The following is a 21,704-nucleotide window of genomic DNA, read 5'->3' on the forward strand; positions in this document are numbered from 1 at the left end:
AAAAAAAGGTTGTTAAACTACATTTCCTCATCTTTATGAGGAGGGGAAAAGATACTTGCTACCTCTTAAATGAGTGCAGGGTATCTGATGCTAAATCCCCTTGCAGTTTGTTATATGGCTAGTATTATCTCAACAAACTAGTTCTTWCTTTTGTCTGCTGAGTCAGCTGAGCTGACTTCATGACACTACAAATACTCTTTCTTTAAAGCATCTTAGRTATGTTTGAAAGAAATCAAGGACCAAGGTTTTGTGTGTGTGGTTTTTTTTTTCCCCTTTCCATGAGTATTTTTGAATGCCAGAAAGATAACTTTTGTATCAAGTGTACAATTGATTTTGCACCTTTTACGGTTTGAAGCCCATACCTCCTGATAAGCCAAAGTTTTGCTTTTAAGAAGTTACTAATTTATTCACGTAAACTTGGACTTAATGGATAGAATAAAGAAATACTATTGTTTTACAACGATGTGCATATTTGTTAAAGCAGGTACTGAAACAAAAAATCAATAATAAGCAGTCAGTATTAGAACACTGTCAGGGAAACAGTGAACCCCATTAAGTCCTGAAAGTTAGTACTCTATATGTTAATGTATGGCTCCTGACTGACTTTATAAAACTCCATACCTCGCATATGTAGCAGCCCAATCTGACAAATGGAAATAAACAATCTCTAGTGATAAAAACATGAGTCTTATGTACTTGATGAAGTCTTTGGGATATGTGTTCATTGTCCTAAGAATAATGTCTTTTCTGACCAGCTCTCTGATGTCCAGCAAGATGAAAGAGACTATACTTTGAAAATATTTTCACCTTCTTAAGGAAGGTGCTACACCTGTGACTGTTAGAGTGATCATGAAGGATGATGAAAGTATTGGGGGAGTAGGTGGTGAGTTTCCCACCAGTGACAGAAATCTGTTTTGATCAGTGATCTTTTCATCTCAGTGCTGGTATTGCTGTTGAAACCAGCTGCATGTGCTTATCCATGAATGGGATTTTTCTTTTTTATCACCTGGCTTATGACCACTCTTATGTAGCCACAGGCTTTTCATCCTGAACAGATATATTCAGTAAAATGTTTTGATTTTTTCAATGTCATTTTGCTATCTAGCTTTTGTATAACTTTAATTTTGCTGTGAGGTTTCAACCTCTTTTTTCTGAAACGAGAGGTGTGTTGTTTTTTTTTTTTTTTTTTTTTGATGTTTGGTCTTTCTTAAATTTTTTTTGATTTGGAGTATTCAGTTCATGCTTTTTTTTCTAGCACCCCCTTTATCAGATGATCCTTGTATTTATCATGCTGGCCTTCAGTTTATTTCAAAGCTTATTTTGTTGCTTAGAAGACATAGCTCTGCTTTTGCTTGTAAGGAAACCAAGCCTCCCTCTTGCAAATATTATGTATGCTGATTTGAATAGATACAGGTTTATCTGTTTATCTTGTTCATTCTTATTACCAGATAAAAGAGTAATTAGGAAATTTTGCCCTTTTCTCTCATTTAGAGTCAAGCACCCCTACTGGCAGATGCTCAGAGCACTTCCTTTGCAGAAGTCTATATAAGAAAGAAGAGATGGGAGACAACAAGTGTGACTTCCAAGAAACTTTTTTTAATGGAGTTAATGAGCTAATTTCCAAAGGCTCGGAATTAGTGAACACATATAACCCACTATCAAGGAAATGGAGGGAGACTGAGCTGTGATTGAAGATTATAATTTGGCCTTTTTCCTCCCTTCTATGTTAGGAGGAACAATTTAGTTCACATTACTTCARCCTAATCTTGAAAATGTAGTTCAGAAACTGTTCARTTGTTCCTGCTGCCGCAGACCTTARGCAGAGGAGGAGGTTGGATGTCTGAGGATGGTTTCTACATCAGCCATCTGTTTTGCTCTCCCATGGTACAGTGAAAGCCCACAATTGTCTCTTCTCCTTTTCCTCCTCTCCTCCCCCCCTTCCCCTGAGTTTAGATGTACTGACTGGTGTATGTTTGGGGTGAAGCCAAGACTTTACTTAATCCTTTTCCACCTGTGCTAGAAAATAAGGATCAGTCCAACTGCATTTTTCCCTGTACCCYCTACCCGGTACAGAACCGGGTGATGCATGTGGCTCACACAGGGGAGTAAGCTGATTCCTTATATTCCCTGATTTCTTTAAATAGGCGTGCTGTGCTATCTTTTATCTCTTGAAGCTTTCTGTAGTGCATGTYTTGTAACCCCTTTTCCTCTTGGCTTACAGTTTTGTTCCTACATCCTCTCTATATAATGATGTTATTTACAGGCAAAGTACTTTMACTTTTTTATGCCTTTTAGTATCCAGCATGATGAGAGGAATTTGTAATATCTTAATGATGTTCCTTTTCAGCTTCTGTGAAGGAGGAACAACAGAGTTCAAAAGAAAAACTTCTCTAGGGTGACAGCCTTGGCAGCTAACTGGAATGTTGGAGTTCAGAGCTTCTTTGTCAATAGCAGAGAAAGAAAACAGGCTTYGAAATGAAGTCACTTAACTCCTCTGGGAAGAGGAGACTAAAAGATAAACTACAGCAGTTCAGCAGTAGTACAAAAACTAGAATGAGTTGCATTCAGTGCCATTACAAAGAATAAGTATTATGGAAATTTTTACTGACTGAGTTTGAGTGTACAATAACRTTACAGTTAGACCAAAAGAAGCTATTTTTCCAATCTGTTCGGTTTCTGTATTTCTGAACCATGCTAAATTTGTAGATGTAACTATACAGTCCAGAGACGACATATTTCATGTTCTAAAACAAACAACAGAGAAGTTGTAAAAATGTTGTTGATATGGTTGTCATTCTCTGTGAGAAATAAGAAAAAGTTCCAAAATAAGAACAGGGAGAATCATGGAATCAGTAAGGTCGGAAGGGACCTCTGGAGATCATCTAGTCCAACCTCCCTGCTCAGCAGGGTCACCTAGAGCATCCTGGGAGATAATAGCTATTCTTATTCGTTAATATGCTGCACTGTGAAGCTAAAAGGCTCTCTGCTTGCTAAATGTGAGTATTTGTGAGTTTTGGTATTGGCAAATGCCTCTTCTTGTCCTTCCCTGCAGTAGATCAAACATTCCATTTTTTTCTGAAATTTGTTATCCAATACTTACAGWTAAACTACTTCTAAAAAGATTTGATTGAGAGCTTTTCCTTCATTTGAAGAATTTACAGGAAATCAAAGTTTAAATTGAAGTTATATTCACAAAAGCAATTCTGTCAAAATGTCACTTTATTTTATGAATTTGCATGTTCTACTTTACAAATATGCATGATCTGAAACACTTCTGCTTTCTTTGGTACAAAAAGCCTTCAGTTTTTATTAGAAGGCTTTTTGTACTTACGTTCTATGGGAATGGAATCTATAGAACAGATTCTTCTTTCTTCCACACTGCAAATGAGTGAATGGTAACTTGAGTTTCAAATTTTACTTCAAGAAATTTGTTGCTACAGATCACTTAAATCACTGTTATTTCAGCAGCTGGGAAAACATATATGTATGTATTTTCTAAGCAAGTAGAATGATCAGTCTTTTCTGCAAATAAATCATTTGGTTAATGTCTCGTAATTGTATAGCACAACTGAATTTTGGTAGGAATTGGGAGTCTATTGGGCGCGCTATTAGAATAGTGCTATTAGTATCAATTTAAAGAAACAAATATAAAATCTCCAAATGTCAACCTTGCTTTCAGAGCAGAATTTAAGACAATTCAATTTAGAACAGCCCAGGAAAAATACACTGGTGTTCTGAAGCTATTCCATATCAGTCCCAGCCCTAAACCATGACACCACAGTCAATGCTCAGAATTTCTCACCTGCCTACAGGCTCTCTGCCCAGAATGGAGCAGCTTGTTAAATTGGCTGCTTGTCATGATTTTGTGGATTGCAAAATATGGCTTCAAAAACCACCTTTAACAACCAGGGCTCAAAATGAAAGAACAAATTAAAGTAGGAATAGAGTTTGGGTATTTTTCGTTTTGTGTTTTCCTTTGACGTTAGTTGGTATACTACTGTCAATAGTATGAGTCTTCCATGGAGAAAAGGAAGAAGACTTGAATTTTTAAAAGAGTTTTTAATGAGAAAAAATAATAAACATTCAGCATATATTCACCAGTTTTAGCTGAATTTCATATTAATTTTTGGAGAAATTAAGAACACCAGAAAGTGTTTGTTTTATTTGGGACTGTGTCCTAGAATGTCTTCACGCTTTTTGAGGAACTTTTTGAAAGTGGTAAAATCAGTGAGATTACACATACTACACATGCTCTCAATGTTTTTTAAACATATATCACATTATATATTAATATATGTATTTATTTTTTAAAAACTAGGCTATTTGGTGCTACAGTAATGCTAGTTGGTCCATAGAAAGAGAAACTTTAATCTTTTTTTAGAGATTTGTTTGTTTTTACCTAACACTTTGAGGCTATTTATGATATGTGTATGTTTCATACTAAAAGTGAAGGTTTGATGATCTGAAGCATTCTCAGAGCATCAGTGTGTTTTGCAGTTGAGATGACAAGATGAAATGCCCTCCTTTTTAGGAAATAATATACATAATTTTCACAAAGCAGCAAAATCCCTTTTCTAACTTTTTTTTTTTTTTTGCAGAGAAAGCATAAGCAGCTGGGTGGGGGCGTGAAGAATGAGAGGAGTTTGGTACAGAGTGTCTTGAGAGCATAAATGATCCTATTTGTGAGCAAGAAAAGCCGATCTCTTTCTGAGGAGAGCAGAAAATGGAATTTATATCAAAGTCTGTTATAACATTTGAAACTAGAAAAACCATGCAAAGATAACTTGCAAAATAGTAGGAATCCTTTGTACAACACTGCCTCGCTGTAAAKATTAATAAAATTCAGAAGGCAACTGAAAGCAAAGGCTAGTGGAAGTTTCCATTTAATGTGCCCRCAGAAAGCTGTAAAACTAAGGCCTCAAACTATCAGTGCTCTGACATACTTGATATAAGGGTAGGGAATAAGAAAATTAGACTATGAGCCAATATGTGTAACCCATTGGACAGCTCTGAACTGTTTGTGAAAAAGTTTATTTTTGTTCATATTACATTACAAACATAATTCTTTAATCACTTGCTTATATGATGTCTTCTAGTGACCTGCTATGTTTATAATACAGATTTTACAATAAAGTTGTGAAGATGACTTGGGGGGGGGAGAAGCCGCTGGGATTAAAAATTAGTCATTACTCAAGAACTGTAGCAGTTGTTGGGATGGCTGCTTATTGGGGAAACAACTGTAAACTTTCTAATCACGATGGTTTGAAATCACAGTGATTTGAAAATAAGACAAGGAAGCTTTTGTTGATCTTTAGGCAAAAGTGAAAGTACATCTGGAGAGGTACTATTAAAGCAGTATATATGGCCATTAAAAATACAAACAGGCCATAGATCTTCAATACACATATTGCTTAATGAACGCTGATGTAAATGGTTCATAWGTATTTAAAGTACTGGAAGTAACTTTGTCGTAACTTTCTATGTGGAGGAAACATGAAAGCAGCCAACCAAAATAGAAGCTTCTACTTGCCTGTAAACATAGGGAAAAMACTCCATTATAATACTCAAAACTGGAACAAATGGAATATGAGAATTAAGCAGTCAGAGATGTTGATATTAAAGTGAATAATATGGAGAGGAAAAAATCTGAGTTGTTTTGTACTATTGTCAATTTCTTAAAATAAAGTTGTTATATAGAATAATTTGTATTAGCTATAGCTAAAAGCTACAGCTTATAGACAGTAGCTGACTTGTRTACTTGGTCTTGTGACAAAAATATGAGTGGATACTAAAAATTAGCAAATGAATTTGTATTTGTTTCTTTCAATCTTCAGATTTCCTTTTTAAGTTCTTGGTCATAGGAAATGCTGGAACTGGAAAATCGTGTTTACTGCATCAGTTTATTGAGAAGAAATGTGAGTATACCTGCACACATTAAGAGTTSTCCATTGCCTTGTACTATAGATGAAGACTCTGTAATAAGTGTAAGAGATGTATGAATATCCATTCTTCACTTTGTACATCTTTGTAGGGAAGTGTATATAACTCATATGTTTGGATAGATGAGAATTTTATCTGTCAACTTTTTTCAGAACCATAATGTAAATCTTTGTTGCGGTTTCCCTCTGATCAAAAGCTTGATGTTGAACAGTATCAGTCAGGTCAATTAAACATAACAGTGTTGTTGGAAAACATGTGCTTTCTTTGTGTGAAAATTAAATTTTACRGTTATAATCTTTCCCAGATAAATGATAAAATCTTAGATCTTCTATAAAGATATTGAGCAGATGAAAGAAAAAGTTGAATTGCTTGAATAGATCTGGAAAGCTTATTGCACAGAATTCAGATTTCCCAACATCCACTCTCTTTCTAAAATAGCTAGATACTCTGTGTTCTTTGTTAGTTAACATGTCCTATGTTAACAGCTTGGTAGACCCTCTGCTGTAATGTACTAAATGTTATTTAGRTATGGATAGATAGGAAAGAAAATTTCCCTTTTTATAATGAAGTTAATATCATTATTAGGCAATTAATGTGCATTTGTAAATGTTTTTAAATCCAGGGTGTCTGTCTTTCTCAGATGAAAGGTAATTCATCTTACCCATTGAAGACCAGCTCTAGGATGATAATAAATAACTATCAAGAAACACAATATGAGACTATAATTGAACTTGGGGCATGACCTTGCTTCTGGTGTAGGCAGATGTACATTGCTAAGAATCTTGTGATATCAGCAGCGTATGTAGAGCAAGTGTCTTAACTTCTTACTTAAAAGAAATGTATTTTGCTTACCTTGGGGCAAGACTGGGTCTTTTTTGTGTTGAGATTTTTCATTAACTGCCATTTTAAATTAGGTCAGAGTATTAGAAAATGCAGCTGAATAAAGTATATAGAAGTTGTGCCATAATTTGTTAATGAGAGCAAGTAGTTTAATTAAGCTACTAATAACTTTGAATGAAATAGGATGTTCAAAATATTGTAAGAAGTATTTATTTCTGAGTGGTGGCAGTAGAATTATGAATTGTGTAGAGGAAACAGTTTGTAATTTGAATATTGAAGCGTTTTGATCCTACCTAAATTGTATTATGTAAAAYTAATTATTCTCTCTAAATATTCTCTAAATATTAAATCTGATTTTATTGTTCTTTCTTTTTTTTTAGTCAAAGATGACTCAAATCATACTATAGGAGTTGAATTTGGTTCAAAGATCATAAACGTTGGTGGTAAATATGTAAAACTGCAGATATGGGATACAGCAGGACAAGAGAGGTTCAGGTACCTTTTTCATTCATTTTAATAAATGTTTTTTGTTGTTAAACTTGCATTGTGAGTGCTTGGCAATACTTATCTCTGTTTATAAATAGGCACAGTTTCTGAGTCAGTGGAACACAGAGTATGTCTGCTTTGCTGTTGTTAACTAGGCCGGATCTTTCAAGCTGGGTATACAGATCCATCATTTAAGTAAAATAGTGCTGACTTGTGGGAACTGAGCTTCTGCCCTTCTTCTCATTGGGTATTTTGTGTGATAGTTAAGGAATATATGTAGAATACACAGTGAAAAGTTTGTTCACCGGCCAAACTGAAACTTTTTAATCGAGGTATGTATACTTAGTTTAGATCTTCTCCTGGAGAGAACAAGTAAATGCTAGGAAGTTGTAAGCCAGTCAAAATCTGTATGAGAACAATTCATAGTATTATTTTATCAGAAGGGGAAAAATCAGTTTTTGTGCTTATTTGGCTAAACAGACTTCTAGACAGACTGAAATTTCTATCTTTCCGTAAAGAAAGTGTGTTTGACTTAAAATTGCCAATGTACTTCTAACACTGTATCATGTATCTGAGGTATAGATCAAATTCAGTAGTTGAGATTTGATATATTCCTGAGTACATTCACCGTCACAGAGCTTTGTGGTTTTGGGGGCTTTATTTGTTTTTGGCAAGGGGATAKTAATTGTCAGCAATGGTTAACAAGGGTGACTATAGTGGTAGAAGTCTGGGTAATGGRCAGCTGAATGGGCAGCGATCCAGATAAACCAGTGCCTTCTGTCAGACAAGTTTTATTGGATGCGTTTATGACTACACAAAGCAAAGCAATGATGTGTATTCTCCATTAATGAGATCTCACCAGTTTGTTGGCCAGATTTTTTGGAGAATCTTAAGAGATTGGAGGCTGCATACTTTGGAGGTTCATGCAAATTCTGCTGTTTTAAGTTCCAAGCATTCAGACTCACAGGTTGTTTGTTTTTTTTTTTCCTGTTGCTTTTTATAATCTGTCTTGTTCTTTTCTTCTTAATGTTGATAACACTTCATGTACTTSGTTTATTTCTTCCTCTACCTTTTGAAGTTTACTTTCCTTACCTCTTTCTCTTCAACAAGAGTCTTAAATTGTAAAATGGCAGCTAGCCCACTTGTTCTTTACTCATCACTGAGAATTCAAATATAAGTTACTTACAGTTTGCAAGCCACAGGTACAGCCATCAGCTCCCAGTTCTGTACCTTTACCATGGTATGTGTACCTTTACCAACACAGATCATAATGGACTATGAGAARCCTTGTATGGCTACATTTAGTGAAAGTGCTTCATCAGAAGCCTAGTTATAAAAGTTGCTGCTGCTACATAACTGATTGTTAATCTAAATCCATGTGAAGTGATTTAATATAACTTATTTCATGTTATTTAATTTAAAAATTTTTGAGCTGCTTGTCACAGTGTAGATTATCTTAGGTTAACTCAGATTTGCAACAGTGAAGATATTGCAGAAACATACATCTGTAATTCTATTGCAGGTCTGTAACAAGAAGTTACTACAGAGGTGCTGCAGGTGCTTTGCTTGTCTATGATATTACCAGGTAATAAAGTTAACAACTTGATTTTTGTTTAATGACTGTCGGATACATATAAAAATATTTCCATTTTAAACAACATATATTTAAGTTTTGGATCTTATATGAGATGGTGTGAAGTCCCTAAGTGTAAACAGCCTCATAAAAGGATTAGACAAATGTATGGGGGACTGGCCCACCAGTAGGTGTTTTAATCGTGGCAGACTACAGGCAATACTGCTACTGGCTTGGAAAGCTTTGCAACCACTGATTCTTGGAAACTGAATAAACTTGGGAAGGTCACTGTACGCGTGTTATGCTGTTCTCCAAATGTCCTTTACACTTGTGGTTTTGCTCAATTTGATAGCTTCAAAACACGCAATAATCTGACACTGACAGGATGACACAAACTAAAAGCAGACTTTAGCCCCTTTTAACCAAGGAAGTACATCACTCTGTGGAAAGTGCTTATTAGCACRCCGGTATAACAGGACGTCCTCTAGAGGGGCTCACTCTACCAGCACATTCCTTAACTATAGCCCAAAATTCTGTTTATCTCTACATCGTAAATTCTTTTTGGTATTATACTTGACCATCAAATAGCTTGCCTTTACACACTTTCAAAATTTTTTTTGGTTACCATTGACTGATACTGGTCAGATAAATTTAGTGTTTGATTAATGGTGATTCACTTAGGTCTTTTTTTCTGTTTGACTAATGCTGTGTACAGGTAACTAACTGCCTGTGATACCATTACAGACATTGGTCTTTACAGAAAGGTGAAACTTCAGGACCATGACTTTTCTGTAAAAATAATTTTTTATCATTGCCTTTAAAACTTAAGTATCAGTTGGATWTTTTTGTTAACTAGTAACTCAGTATGTTATCCCTAGATTTCATGAACAAGAGATTGAAACTAGATTAGGCAATTTATTTATTTTGAAGTCTTCCAACCTCTGTTTTTTATGTGACTTATAACAAACTACTACTWCTCAGAAGCTGCAAGTAGACTAGTATAACTCACCATGGGATATAAATGTTTTTTGATCATCTGTTCCCCTTTCATCTGGAGTTGTCCCTCTGAACTATACTAGGAGTGGTTTAAAAGGTGTTCCAGTTCCAGAGGTCTTTAGAGCTGCAACTGGGAGTGTTTTAGTAAAGCATACATCATAAGACCTAATGTCTAGATCAGAACTTATTAATGAAAATTGGCATCTGATGAAAGGAATTGAGGCAGTGAAGCATTATGTCCCTTATTCTCAGAACAATCGTTTAAAAAAGAGAGAGAGAGAGAGAGAGAGAAGTAAGCTGGAGGGCACTGCTTTCAAAAGGATCCAACATCAAGACTGCAGCACTTAGCTTTGATCTCTTGGCTAGTCCCTCTTGACACAGAAACCACTGAGAAGAAATTGGGTGCCTCTGTCGTTGATTTGATTTTAAAAACTTTAAAAGTTTAAGTTTTTWAAAAACTTTTTAAAATAGTTTTATGAAGGAGCTTGATGCTCTTCTCAGTTTACAGCTGGCATATTTGAGATCTATAGGTGGCTTGCATAGCAGCAGTTTGTGGCTTGCCACAAATGTAGACCTTTGCCTTCTGAGTTCTAATCTAGTCTGATTTCCTTTCTGTTCACTAGAAATGTTTATGCTTTAATAAAGAATGCTATTTTCTACACAGCCGAGAGACCTACAATGCGCTTACCAATTGGTTGACAGATGCAAGAATGTTAGCCAGTCAAAATATTGTGATAATACTGTGTGGAAACAAAAAGGATCTTGATGCAGATCGTGAAGTTACTTTTTTAGAAGCATCCCGGTTTGCACAAGAAAATGGTGAGTAGTACATAAGATCTTCACATAGCGTTGAAAGATGCTTAATACTTAAAATTTTTTAGTTTCTGTGCAGCTACGAACTGATTTGTTTGCCGACTGTATCTTGTCAAATATTTGCAGAAAAGAGATTTCTGTCAGTACAAGAAGCATGGGGGGGGGGGAAGTGCTGATAATGAGAACTGCATGTACTCTTTAATTTCCATTACCAGTGATTTGTCTAGCCACAGCTGCTACTTAACGGATGGATGCCTTTTGTAGTTAGAAATATTCCTCAGTGAATGTGTAYGACTTCAGGCATTGCTTTCTAAGGACTGGAGAGAAAATGAAGAGTAATATTTTCTAGTTTTTAGCTTCTTATAGATTTTACAGATTATAGATAATGTTGGATGGAGTGTGCCACAGACGGAAGCAATGCATTTTAGTTGTGGGAAAGTGAGTTCCAGGTATGGCATGGATCTGGAGGACTATTACCTAGTCTGTAGTATTCAGAATTTTCAGTCTTTGAGGGCATGCTTCTGTGGTAAGCTGATCTCAGTCTGAACTATTCTTTCTATTCTGCCACAGTCCTCCCATCAGTAAAATGTCTTTTCAGTCTATGTATTGGTTATAAATAATCTTTTCCACTATAGCTGTCCTTTTGCATATTATTTTCTATTAATTAAGCTATATGGGAATCTTTAATTGTTCTTATGCTATTTTGCATGCACAACTCAGSCTAAAAGCCTAGTTTTGATTCTCGCTTGCTAAGGGAAGCATATAAATTTAAGAGAAAATAAATGTGGTGTTGGTGAGAGGACCTTGCTTTATTGTGAATTTTTTTGTTTTAACTTTTACCTTCAAAACCTGATTTTTCCAGGAATAAWTTGACAGTTTTTTCAAGTTAAAGAAAAAAAATGTATTGTTCTTGTAAAYGTTCATGGTTTTAATTCCATATCAGAGTATTTCAGACTTGACTTGAGATTGTTTTTATGCTGTCAAATGCAGAGCTGATGTTCTTGGAAACAAGTGCACTAACAGGGGAAAATGTTGAAGAGGCCTTTGTACAGTGTGCAAGAAAAATACTCAATAAAATTGAATCAGGTAAATTGAGACTAATATTCTGACTCTCAATGCTTTGTTTTCTAATATTAAATACATTTGAAATATCACCATTTAAAGTTCTATAATAGAATTAATCAGAATTTCACTGTAGTAAAATAGCCCATTTGATTTACAGCAGCTACTCATATGTTTTAATAAAAATGAACATTCAAGACAACTGTATACCTAAGGTGKTGGTGGGGGGAAATCTGTGGATGTTTTTATACAACATTTGCCTTAATAGTCAGCTCTTAGTGTAGGCTGTGCATTCTGTGGGTTGGTATGTCACTACAAACATAAAACCTTTTAGTATCAGGCTTTAGCAAAGCAAAATAAGAACATAGTAGTAGACTACACACAACTTCTCATTCTGCTTTTCATATATAGCAGGGAAACWTAGTCAAGAGAGTTCAAACAATAACGCTGAAAATGTCAGGGGTATTTCCTAGCAACTATGTTTCTCTCAAGTGTCCTGCTTGAAACCACTTTGTTTTCTTTTCCAAATCTGGTAATACAACTGGTACATAACTTATTTTTATAGAAATATACAATTATTTCTGTTTCTTGGTGCAAGCAGACACATTTCTATCAGAAACAGGCTCCTAAGTGCTCAGATAATATCATTAGAGTTAGTCTGCATTGCAGCTTTTCTTATCTTCTAGTTAYCTGATATCTCTATATTCTAAAAAAAAATTGCCATTTTGAAGTCTGATAGATGCATTTTGAATACTTGTCAAWTTTTTAATTTAAAAAATATAGTACTTTCATGGGAATTCCCTGATTACTGCACCAAATCAAATGCCAAACAAAACCTTTAATTTTAAGCAAGAAAAGGGAAAGGGGTATGTGTGTTGGGGGGAAATTTAGCTCAGTTCTCATGGTACTGTAGTTCCATGAATGGTTTAAAGAGACATTACCAAGACAACTAAGTCTTGCCTTCTGCAAACTGCTTGCCCCCTCCCTTGTGGCTTCAGACAGCCAAAGAATCATGGAAAATTTGAGAGTAGAAGGGACCTCTGGAGGTTGTGTGGCTTTTTGCTTGAAGCAGAGTCAGCTTTGAAGTGAGAGCAGGTTACTCTGGGCCTTGTCCAGGCATGCTTTGAGAGCTTTCCAAGAATGGAGATTYCACAAACCCTCTGGGCCACATCCCAGTGCCGGACCAGTCTCAAGGTGAAGATTTTTTCCCCTCATGTTCATTCAGAAATTCTGTTTTGGCAAATCTTGTCTGTTGCCTGTTGTCCTTTTATTGTGCATTTCTGAGTGGAAACTGGCTCTAGTCTTCTGTAAACCTCCACCTTTTAAGGTTATGAAATCCTGCCTTTAGGTTACCTCTTAGCATTCTCTTCTCCAGGCTGTATGAACCAAGCTCGTTTAGTCTCTGCTTGAATCTAATTGTTAGATAGAGGGTGAGACTGCTGCAGCTTCACCTCCTCACGTCCAACCAGGAGCAAGGCTGAGAATGTTCTTTCAGGAATTAGCCACACAACATATTTTGTTTATGTAAATATAGAAAAAATATACTTTATCTATAAATACATTAAAGTGTGTGTGTGTGTGTATATACACATATATAAAAAGCTTGTGTGTGTGTACACCCATACATGCATAGCACACATGGCCAGCCACAGAGATCAACACTGGCAGACATACCTGGCAGACATACCCAGCAGTCACTCAGACAGCACCAACAACCTCACCCTATTACCTTCCCCAGCTGATCAGCTGTTAGTAAGATGTACATATAATATTTTGATCCCTCTAGCAGCTGGGCTTAGACACGCAGTCCAGCTGGTAGCTGGGCCCTGGATCCTTCATTTTCCCAATAGCTGTCTCCTAGTCATATAAGCGCCTGAGGCAGCAGCCCAGTTACTAGTACAGAACTCCCACTCACACACTGTCAATCCCTCTAGCAGCTGGCCTTTGACATGCAGTMAAGCCAGGAGCTAATCTTATCTTAGATCTTCACTCAGGCTATAGCAGAGGAGTGGGACTCCTCTGGTCCTTCTGGTAGCCAACTCCTCCTTAAAGACCAACATATTGTACCTGGCTACCAGGTCACTGCATCTACTTGCCAGCTAGTCTGGTGTGATGCTTGCTAGTGAGTGCCCACTCACTTGTACACCCTCACTTGCAGGCACCACAGACACATGGGCCATCTCCCCTGTGTTCTGGCTCTGRTTGCTGGCACTTAGACATCCGTCGCACATGTGAATGCAGATTAGAGAGTCCATCACCTGGTTAAGACAGTTGGAAAGGAATTTAATAAGAAGATAGGACAGATTGCACTGATGAGGTGCGGGTCATGGTTAGACAAGTATACTGACCAGTGCTGTTTATGTGCAACCAGTCCTTCTTTATTCCTCTAGTTTCCTACATCTGTTCCTCCCTAAAYTGGCCAGCTTCCYCCTGCCTTCTGTGCCTTTGATTCCTCCCCTAAACATCCCRTATTACTTGCATAATCCAGAAATGTTCTTCCTTTGCATCCCACAATGTTTCCTATGACCCAAGGCAGTAATTTCCCTCAGTCYAAAAGGTGGTCATGTTGACACGTCATGCTGGGTTTTGCACCTGGCCCACAGGGCTGATCTGGGACAGCCCTGGGAAGAGTAGGTCAGGGTGCTTGTTCCTCTCAGTAGGTAATTCAAGTTCCCCACCTGCCTTTGTGCTGCTGTGCTTGTGGGAATGAGCCCTTGATGGATCAATCACTCTCCAGTGATGGATATGGGAGCAGCTAGGACAGGGTGTTATTTGGGTTCCCCACCTGCCGTTGTCTCTCCTGGCTCCTTTGCGCTTGTGGRTAAGAGCTTTTGTTTTCTGACCGTATAACCAGTAATGTGCTTCAGCCCCTACCTGTTTAAATGTTCAGGTTTCTGCTGAACTCTCTCCRGTTTCTCACTTCTCTATTGGGGAACCCACAGCTGAACTCAGTACTCTCTCTCATTGAGGGAAATGATCACTTGTCTCAACTTCTCTATGCTGTCTACACTCTCGCTGTTGCAGCCCAATGTGTTGTTATCCCTCGCAGCCACAACTATGTGCTACTGCCTCATGTCCATCTTGTCCATCAGGACACCCATCCTCTCTCCCACCTCTGCAGTCCCAGGTCCCTTCTTGCAGAGCTGCTACTTACCTAGTCAGTGCCTGGCCTGTACCGCTGCTTGCGGTTGCCCATTGCGGATGCAGGGCTTTGCATCTGTAGCATGGAATTTCACAAGGTTCCTGGTAGCCTGTTCTTCCAGACTGTGCAGATCTTTCTGAATAACAATGCTGCCCTATCAACTGCTCCCCTCAATGCAGTGTCATCTGCTAACTTTGCTGACTTACTGAGGCTGCACATGTGTGGCTAACTTGAGTAAGTGATCTGAACTGGAGACATTTTTCACCTTTTCTTTTTCTTTTTAATTGAACAGTTCTAACCTTGGCCAGTTCAGCACGTAGCTGTAAAAACATTTCTAAAGGCACAGGGGATGGAGTAACCAAGTTAGAGAAATGAACAGCAGAAGCAGGGAAGGTTGGGACTATTTCCTCTAACAGCATTGCTTTATAGATGCCTGCTGTTAGATTGATCCATTTTTGTTTGGCTTGGTATTTATAGTACTTCTTCTTTTGCAAATCAGTCTCTGAAACCAGGTATCTTTTAACTTGAAATGGTGTGTGCATAAAGTAAATGATACACAGAAAATGTGTATCATTTTCTTTGTTAGAAATAGTGCAAAAAGATTTCTTGTTGCAGCTTAACTCAGGGGCAACTGCTTTGTCATTATGATTAAGGTAAACRGCTGAAATTACTGGAGAAAATGATACAGGTTTGGAATTGCCTGAAGGCAGACAGAATTGCTGTAGATCTCTTCATCACTAGAGCAGAACATTGTTATCTATTTGTATCTGATGTTATTTTTTAACTTAGAATATAAGTGGTCCATCGTCTGTGACCATTTTGTTTCTCATCAGGAGAACTAGATCCAGAAAGAATGGGCTCAGGTATTCAGTATGGAGATGCTGCTTTGAGACAGCTGAGATCACCACGAAGAGCACAAGCAGAAAGTGCTCAGGAATGTGGGTGTTAAAGAAACAAAACATGAAAATCCCAAATACTGACCTTAGATATAAAAGGTAAGGTTACAAAATCTTGGGGTATTTGGTAGAAGTAATGCACGGTAGAACTGAGTTTTTATGCTTGATTTTTATTCTACCGTCTACCCACCAAAGGAAAACTAATGATCTTGCTAAATATTTGTGGTTATATGTTTATCTTTTTTTTCACTTATTCTGAATAATGCGGTTGAAAACATTGAAAAATTCTGTATATCTTTGAAAGGCATTATACCATTTATAGTTACCTAATCCACTGAAGAGAAGGTGAATCCATGGTACCATGGGAAAATATTACTGGAAATGAGAATTCATGAAATGGATGGTGCAGTATCTTGAACCAGAATCTTGTTAAAAGCTATTGTATAGTCTCTTCTGAAAATACAAAKTTTAAAGACTAAAACAGGCTTGAAAAATAAAGTTAGTATTGGATTCCAAACTTTCACTGAATTTTTGTGCCCTTTAAAGGAAAAACAGCCCAAAGTGGTTCCCATTCCTGACTGCCATGTCGACTAAAGATTAGTAATATTTGCTGCCTAAGCAGTGTTGCTATTTCAAGCAAGCTGCTCCCTAGGGCTGTTGCAGCCTGTAGCATGGGAGCACTGTCCTCCAAAGACACCCAACAGAGGAAGTGAGGAACAGATTTTTCCCTTTAGCAGTAATAGGCAAAGGGAGCTAAAAGTCTCATAATCTACTCCCTAATGCAGCCTGGTAGTTAGTCTTTCTCATAAACACTTATCTTTCTTAGATGCTTCTCAGTTTTTAGTAATTTTATCTAGCTCCTTGCAATATGTAAATGGATAGGACAGTCCTTTCTCCCTCAGTCAATAATGAGGATAGTTAAGGAATTGCTATGGAGTAATTCTGGCATTACTAATTCTCACTTCTCTAACAAATGAGCGCAGTGATATCAAACTAAACTAGTACTGAAAGCATAATTACTATATTATTTTTACTGTATTCATTTTGATCATTTTGAACAATGGACACCACGTTACTGAAACTGCCAGCAGAAGCTTTATAGAACATTAGATAAGGCTGCATTCCATTCTGTAATCTCACTTTGGAGGGAGGGGGTTATATTCTGCGAGCTCAGCTCCCAATTAAAGCTCAGAATTTAAAATCATACATAGGAATCTTTCTTCCCATTTTACTTACATAAAATATGATTGTTGAACAAAAAGGCTGTTAAATAGGGCATCTGTTTTGTCTGACTCTGTTATAGCTGTACAGCAGTGCATGTTCACTTATTTCAGAAATTGAGCTTTAAGATTGATCAGATGTGCGTAAGTGATAGAGCTCTCATATTTTTCAGCTGTCCATACAAATGGTGTTTGAAGAAACAGACAGTTTGAAGGCTATGCAGTTTTTCTTAAAAGATCTTCCAACTMTATATAAACAGGAGCAGACCACTGCTGACAAAGTGAACTGTGTAATGTGATGCAGGAATGTGCACGTGACACAAAAGACTGCAAAACAAACCTGATAATTTGGTGGACGATGTTAGGGCTCTTACCTGTATGTAAACACTTCCCATAACCTATTTTTGTTCCTTCATCTTTAGTTTAAAGCATTGCTATATACTGTATATAATATAACGGTAAATTTACAAAGCATGGTATACTTATATATGAAGATAGAATGTTGCACTACCAGCAGTAATACTTTATTTTTTTATCATATAAACTAAAATTTAACTGAGGTAGGCTTTATCATGTTTGTTTGTTGCACAATAGGTTATATTTATTACCTGAATTATAAAGCCTCTGGCACTGATTGTCAGTGATGGATTTTTTTTTTCCTTAGTTTGGCACATTCTGCAAGCTGTTTATATGACTAATACTGAATACATGGTTAGGACCTTTACTTATATTTACTAATATGACAATTTGGAAAAGACATTTTTATTGAAGTGCACCTACCCTATTTTCTCACAGTTATTWAATAAGTATCTTTCAAAGGTCTTTTGTCAAACTTCAAAAGTTTAGAAAAACTATTTCTAAGTGAGTAGCAAATGGCTGTTGACTACTTGGATTTTGGATTTTTCTGTTTGCTTGGTCCTGATACTTTGTATAGCGCTGGTGTCATGAGGAAATATTTATGTGTGAACAGAACTGTGCATATTCTGTTTGTTTACAACTGTAGTCCAGGGGCATGGACTTGCAGAGGATGATCATGATAAGATGTTTCTTAAGCTCTTATCACTAGCAAAGCTATGGAAAAAAAGACTTCTGCTGAAAGCACATCTGGTAAGGTACAAACTGAACCCATGTGGGTTCTTCCAAAGTATGCTGAATGTAAGAAATTTAAAATATCAATTATTTCTTGTGTTTTAAACRTTCATAAAGTAAAATTAAGAACTTGAAATTTTAAAAACAGACTTTACATTTGGGAACTTGCAGTCCATCTTGCTGGGGCTCTGCCTTTGTGAGTGCACTCTACGTAGAGCTGTCTGTATCACCCCCAGGAGATTCACAYAACGGAGGGAGAAAAAAAATAAGCACACTGCTTACCTAGTTCTTTGTCCCCCTGAAAATCATYAAGGGGACTTACAGCATTTGTGTTGATTTTAATATGTTAAAACATGCAATTTGAACTTCCCTCCTACCCTCCTTTTATTGTGGGGAGAGGGTGTGGGACAACAGATTAGAAATCCTGTCCTTATTGCTCTGCTGGAGACAGAAGAGGAAGAGACTTGCGGAGGTTCAAGAGGGAGGCCAGAACCACTGTGGCTTTTGTACTGCCAGGCAAGGTGCTAAGGAATTTAGTATAGTATTTCTAGTGATASCTAAATGCAATCTAGAAAAGAAATGGTGTGTGTGTGGGGGGGGGAACAGCACCAGAATAGTGGCACTGATGGAAATTACTAGTGACATTTTTACTTAATTAGTTGTACTACTAGGAATTGGATGTCTCCTAAGGAGTACACATTAACACAGAAAATAATTTGATCTGAACCTACTATTGAAATCTCAAATGTACTTTATTATTTTCTATATAGGAATCTTTTCTATTTAAGGGGACACTTGCCTAATGCATGTTCAAAAACTAAAACACAGCTGATGCTGTAATTCAGAGGGCAGTTATAGCACAGAAGCAATGCTACCATCTTTCATGGAATTGTGTTTAAAAATATTCCCTTTGTCCTGACATTTTTGGTTCAAATGGATGCTTTTCTAGAAGTTATACAGCTAAGTTATCTCCAAATTAAAAGTCTAAAGAATTAAGTTTGCTTTCTAATGGAAAGGCCTAGGTTAAGTCTTAAAAAGGCTGTTGGATCCAAGGAGATTATTTTGTTATATATTCCTCTATTGCCTATGTCATGCAAGATTGGATTTGTTACATAAATCTGTTCAGATTGTAAAGTGTTTTTGAAGCGGCTTAATCCAGCATTTACAAGACCTTACCTGTCTTAATTCTCATTCATGTTACTTGTTTTCACTACCTAGAGCTGGGAGTAATTACCAAAAAGCAAATCCACCAAAATAGGTGTTGGATGTAGTTACCTCCTCAACCAATCCAAATATATCATTCAGTGAGTTATGTTGTATTTCTGCCAGAGGCTGGAGGTGGGGAGGAGTTTCTAAAACCCCAAACCAATGCTGAAATGGTAGAAAAATGAGGTATCAGAGAGTCTGGGTTTTTTTCCTTTCTCATAATTTAATCAAAGTTCTTGGTACACTGATAAAACTGCTCCGATGTAGCACAGGTAAAGGTCTCTCTTCTGTCACTATTACTATGGTTGAAATGGAATTGGCTTTTGATCAGAACTTCTTTCCCTTGTTACACTAGCAGCTGAAAAGAAAGGGAAAGGACTACTTAATTGTTACTTTTCTTTCAGCAGTGTATTGCTCAAGTCTTAGGGAGTTTGTGTTTTTTTGGTTTTTTTTTCTTTTGTTTTTACACTCACCTTTACCATTATCTAGAAGACTGGCCTCTGGTTCATACTAGCTCTGATCATTTTGATAAAGATCCTGGAGTTAAGTAGTAAGCACAATTCTACTGTTTCCTGTAACCAATTGTCTTAAGCTCTCCTCTTCCCACAAGGAAAGAAGGAATAACTTCTTTATAATCCATTTTGACATGGTTTCTACTATTTTTAAGTGCAYCCATATGCTATTAGTACATATTAACAAGGCTAATATAAATGTTTTGTAAAATGGTACAACCTTTTTATGTTATGGATATGCAGCATAAAATTTCTAACACAACAACTGTTGAGGGATCTGCTATTAGAAGAAATAGCTCTCAGCAGTGCATGTCACATTGCTTACTATTTTCTCCTCTAAAGATTGTTTTTATATTTATAAAAATAAACATCATGCCAGTAACAGCCCTGAGGTAGATTTTAAACTTTATTACAGTTCACAGGGCAAACCAAACCCTAGCTCACCTAAATAAAGTGGTAAATATTTAACCCATATATGTTTTAGTGTACAGTGACTCTACCAAAAACCAGAKGGCTTAGGGTTTTATTATACAAGAGGCACAACACATACTAGAATTTATTGGTTGTGGAGCTTTAGCTGTTTGACTTTAAAAGGTTTAAATGTCATATAAAAGCCTTTGTCTTGCCTTTTAATGAGTCTGTTGGGACTACACTATTTCATTTGATGCTTATATCTAACACTGAATAAAGAATTTTTCTTGATATTCTAGGTGTTCTATAGCAAACTTTATTATAGAAATTTTGCCAGCTAAGCTACCTCTTTAAACAAGAGCTGCAGATGGTCTTGAAAAACCAAATGTTTCTGCTGAAGGCATGATACAGTCAGTTATTAGGCTAGGAAAGCAGCAGGAGATGAAAAGTGGAAGGCTTCCGCACATTTCCCAGGAGCTGGAAGCAGTCATTGCCCCAGCATTGTACACAAGCCATCTTGCTGCTTGTCTGAAGCTGCTGTGGCCCCTCACAGCTCAGGTAGCTCCAGCATAGTGGGCCCAGGCACCTGAGCTCTGCTGCTACTCCCAAGTTAGACATGGAACAAATGCAAGGTGCCTTCAGGACTTAATTTTGCTCCACTTGTGCCTGTCCTTGAGTGCTTAGGACTGCAAAGCTGGATGAAGTTCACCTAACTTCCTTCTAGCTGCCTTTCTGTGCTAAAGGCCACACAGCTCCTTTTTAGGGAACATTGAAGCAGTGTTGATCTCCTGCAAAATGTTATCACAAGCTGGCAATGCTTAAGATGTTTCTGTACAGCTTGAATTCTGTATTTACTCTTCTCATAAGCTTCCCCTTAGAATATAAGGCAGCTCAGGCTGAATTACACACAGTGGGCCTGTCCTCTCAGTCTCTTCCAACTAGGAATCTTTGGACTCATGATTTCCCAGCACCTGTATAACTTAAAAAGGAGTATTAGGAAGAAGCCCCATTGCTTTGTGCAAATCATTTGTRTTTGCATTCTCTATGCTGAAAGAAAACCATATTAAAAAGCTTACAAAAGAAAATGGTGCACTTAAATTTGTTATAAAACCATAGAGTGAAAAAACACCAGTCTTAGCTGTCTCCTCTCTCTGTAGAAGCCAGTAGCACATAGGGCTTTAATGTAGCCACTCCTTAATAAATTTTCCTAAATCTTAAACACTTGCAAGATGACAGTTTTTAAAGATGCAGCTTTCTGCTTTTCTCCCCACAGTACCTCCTTTTTCCAGAGTTCTAAATAACATTTTATAAAGGCTTCAGGTAGCATAGCATTTCAAACAGTGTCTGTCTGCATTTAGGCTCTATTTTTCCCCCTTMGGTGATTGCTGGGGAAAGCTAGTCACTGTGAAAAGGATAGCAGGAAAAGAATCCATAGGAGAGTTCTTCTGAGACAGTTAAGACAGTTGTATGTTTTAAGAACAAGAGACAAGCTCAGCGCTCAGAGGGATTTATAACTAA

The 21,704-nt window shown here is 37.0% G+C and overlaps 1 protein-coding gene across 2 annotated transcripts in view; it reads left to right on the plus strand.

Annotated features, from left to right (window-relative positions):
- Positions 1–20,479, plus strand: part of RAB4A (RAB4A, member RAS oncogene family) — a 27,393-nt gene extending 6,914 nt beyond the window's left edge. For both annotated transcript variants that reach the window (XM_085315484.1, XM_085315483.1), the window contains exons 2-8: positions 5,835–5,915; positions 7,161–7,275; positions 8,789–8,851; positions 10,500–10,654; positions 11,639–11,734; positions 15,686–15,847; positions 17,142–20,479. In XM_085315484.1, the coding sequence (XP_085171610.1) occupies positions 5,835–5,915; positions 7,161–7,275; positions 8,789–8,851; positions 10,500–10,654; positions 11,639–11,734; positions 15,686–15,801 (626 nt within the window). In that variant the 3' untranslated portion in view covers positions 15,802–15,847; positions 17,142–20,479. The remainder of the gene's footprint in view (positions 1–5,834; positions 5,916–7,160; positions 7,276–8,788; positions 8,852–10,499; positions 10,655–11,638; positions 11,735–15,685; positions 15,848–17,141) is intronic.
- Positions 20,480–21,704: the final 1,225 nt, after the last annotated feature.

Source organism: Rhea americana, unplaced genomic scaffold (assembly GCF_003343005.1).
Source record: "Rhea americana isolate MKP2758 unplaced genomic scaffold, rheAme1 scaffold_43, whole genome shotgun sequence".
NCBI lineage: Eukaryota > Metazoa > Chordata > Aves > Rheiformes > Rheidae > Rhea > Rhea americana.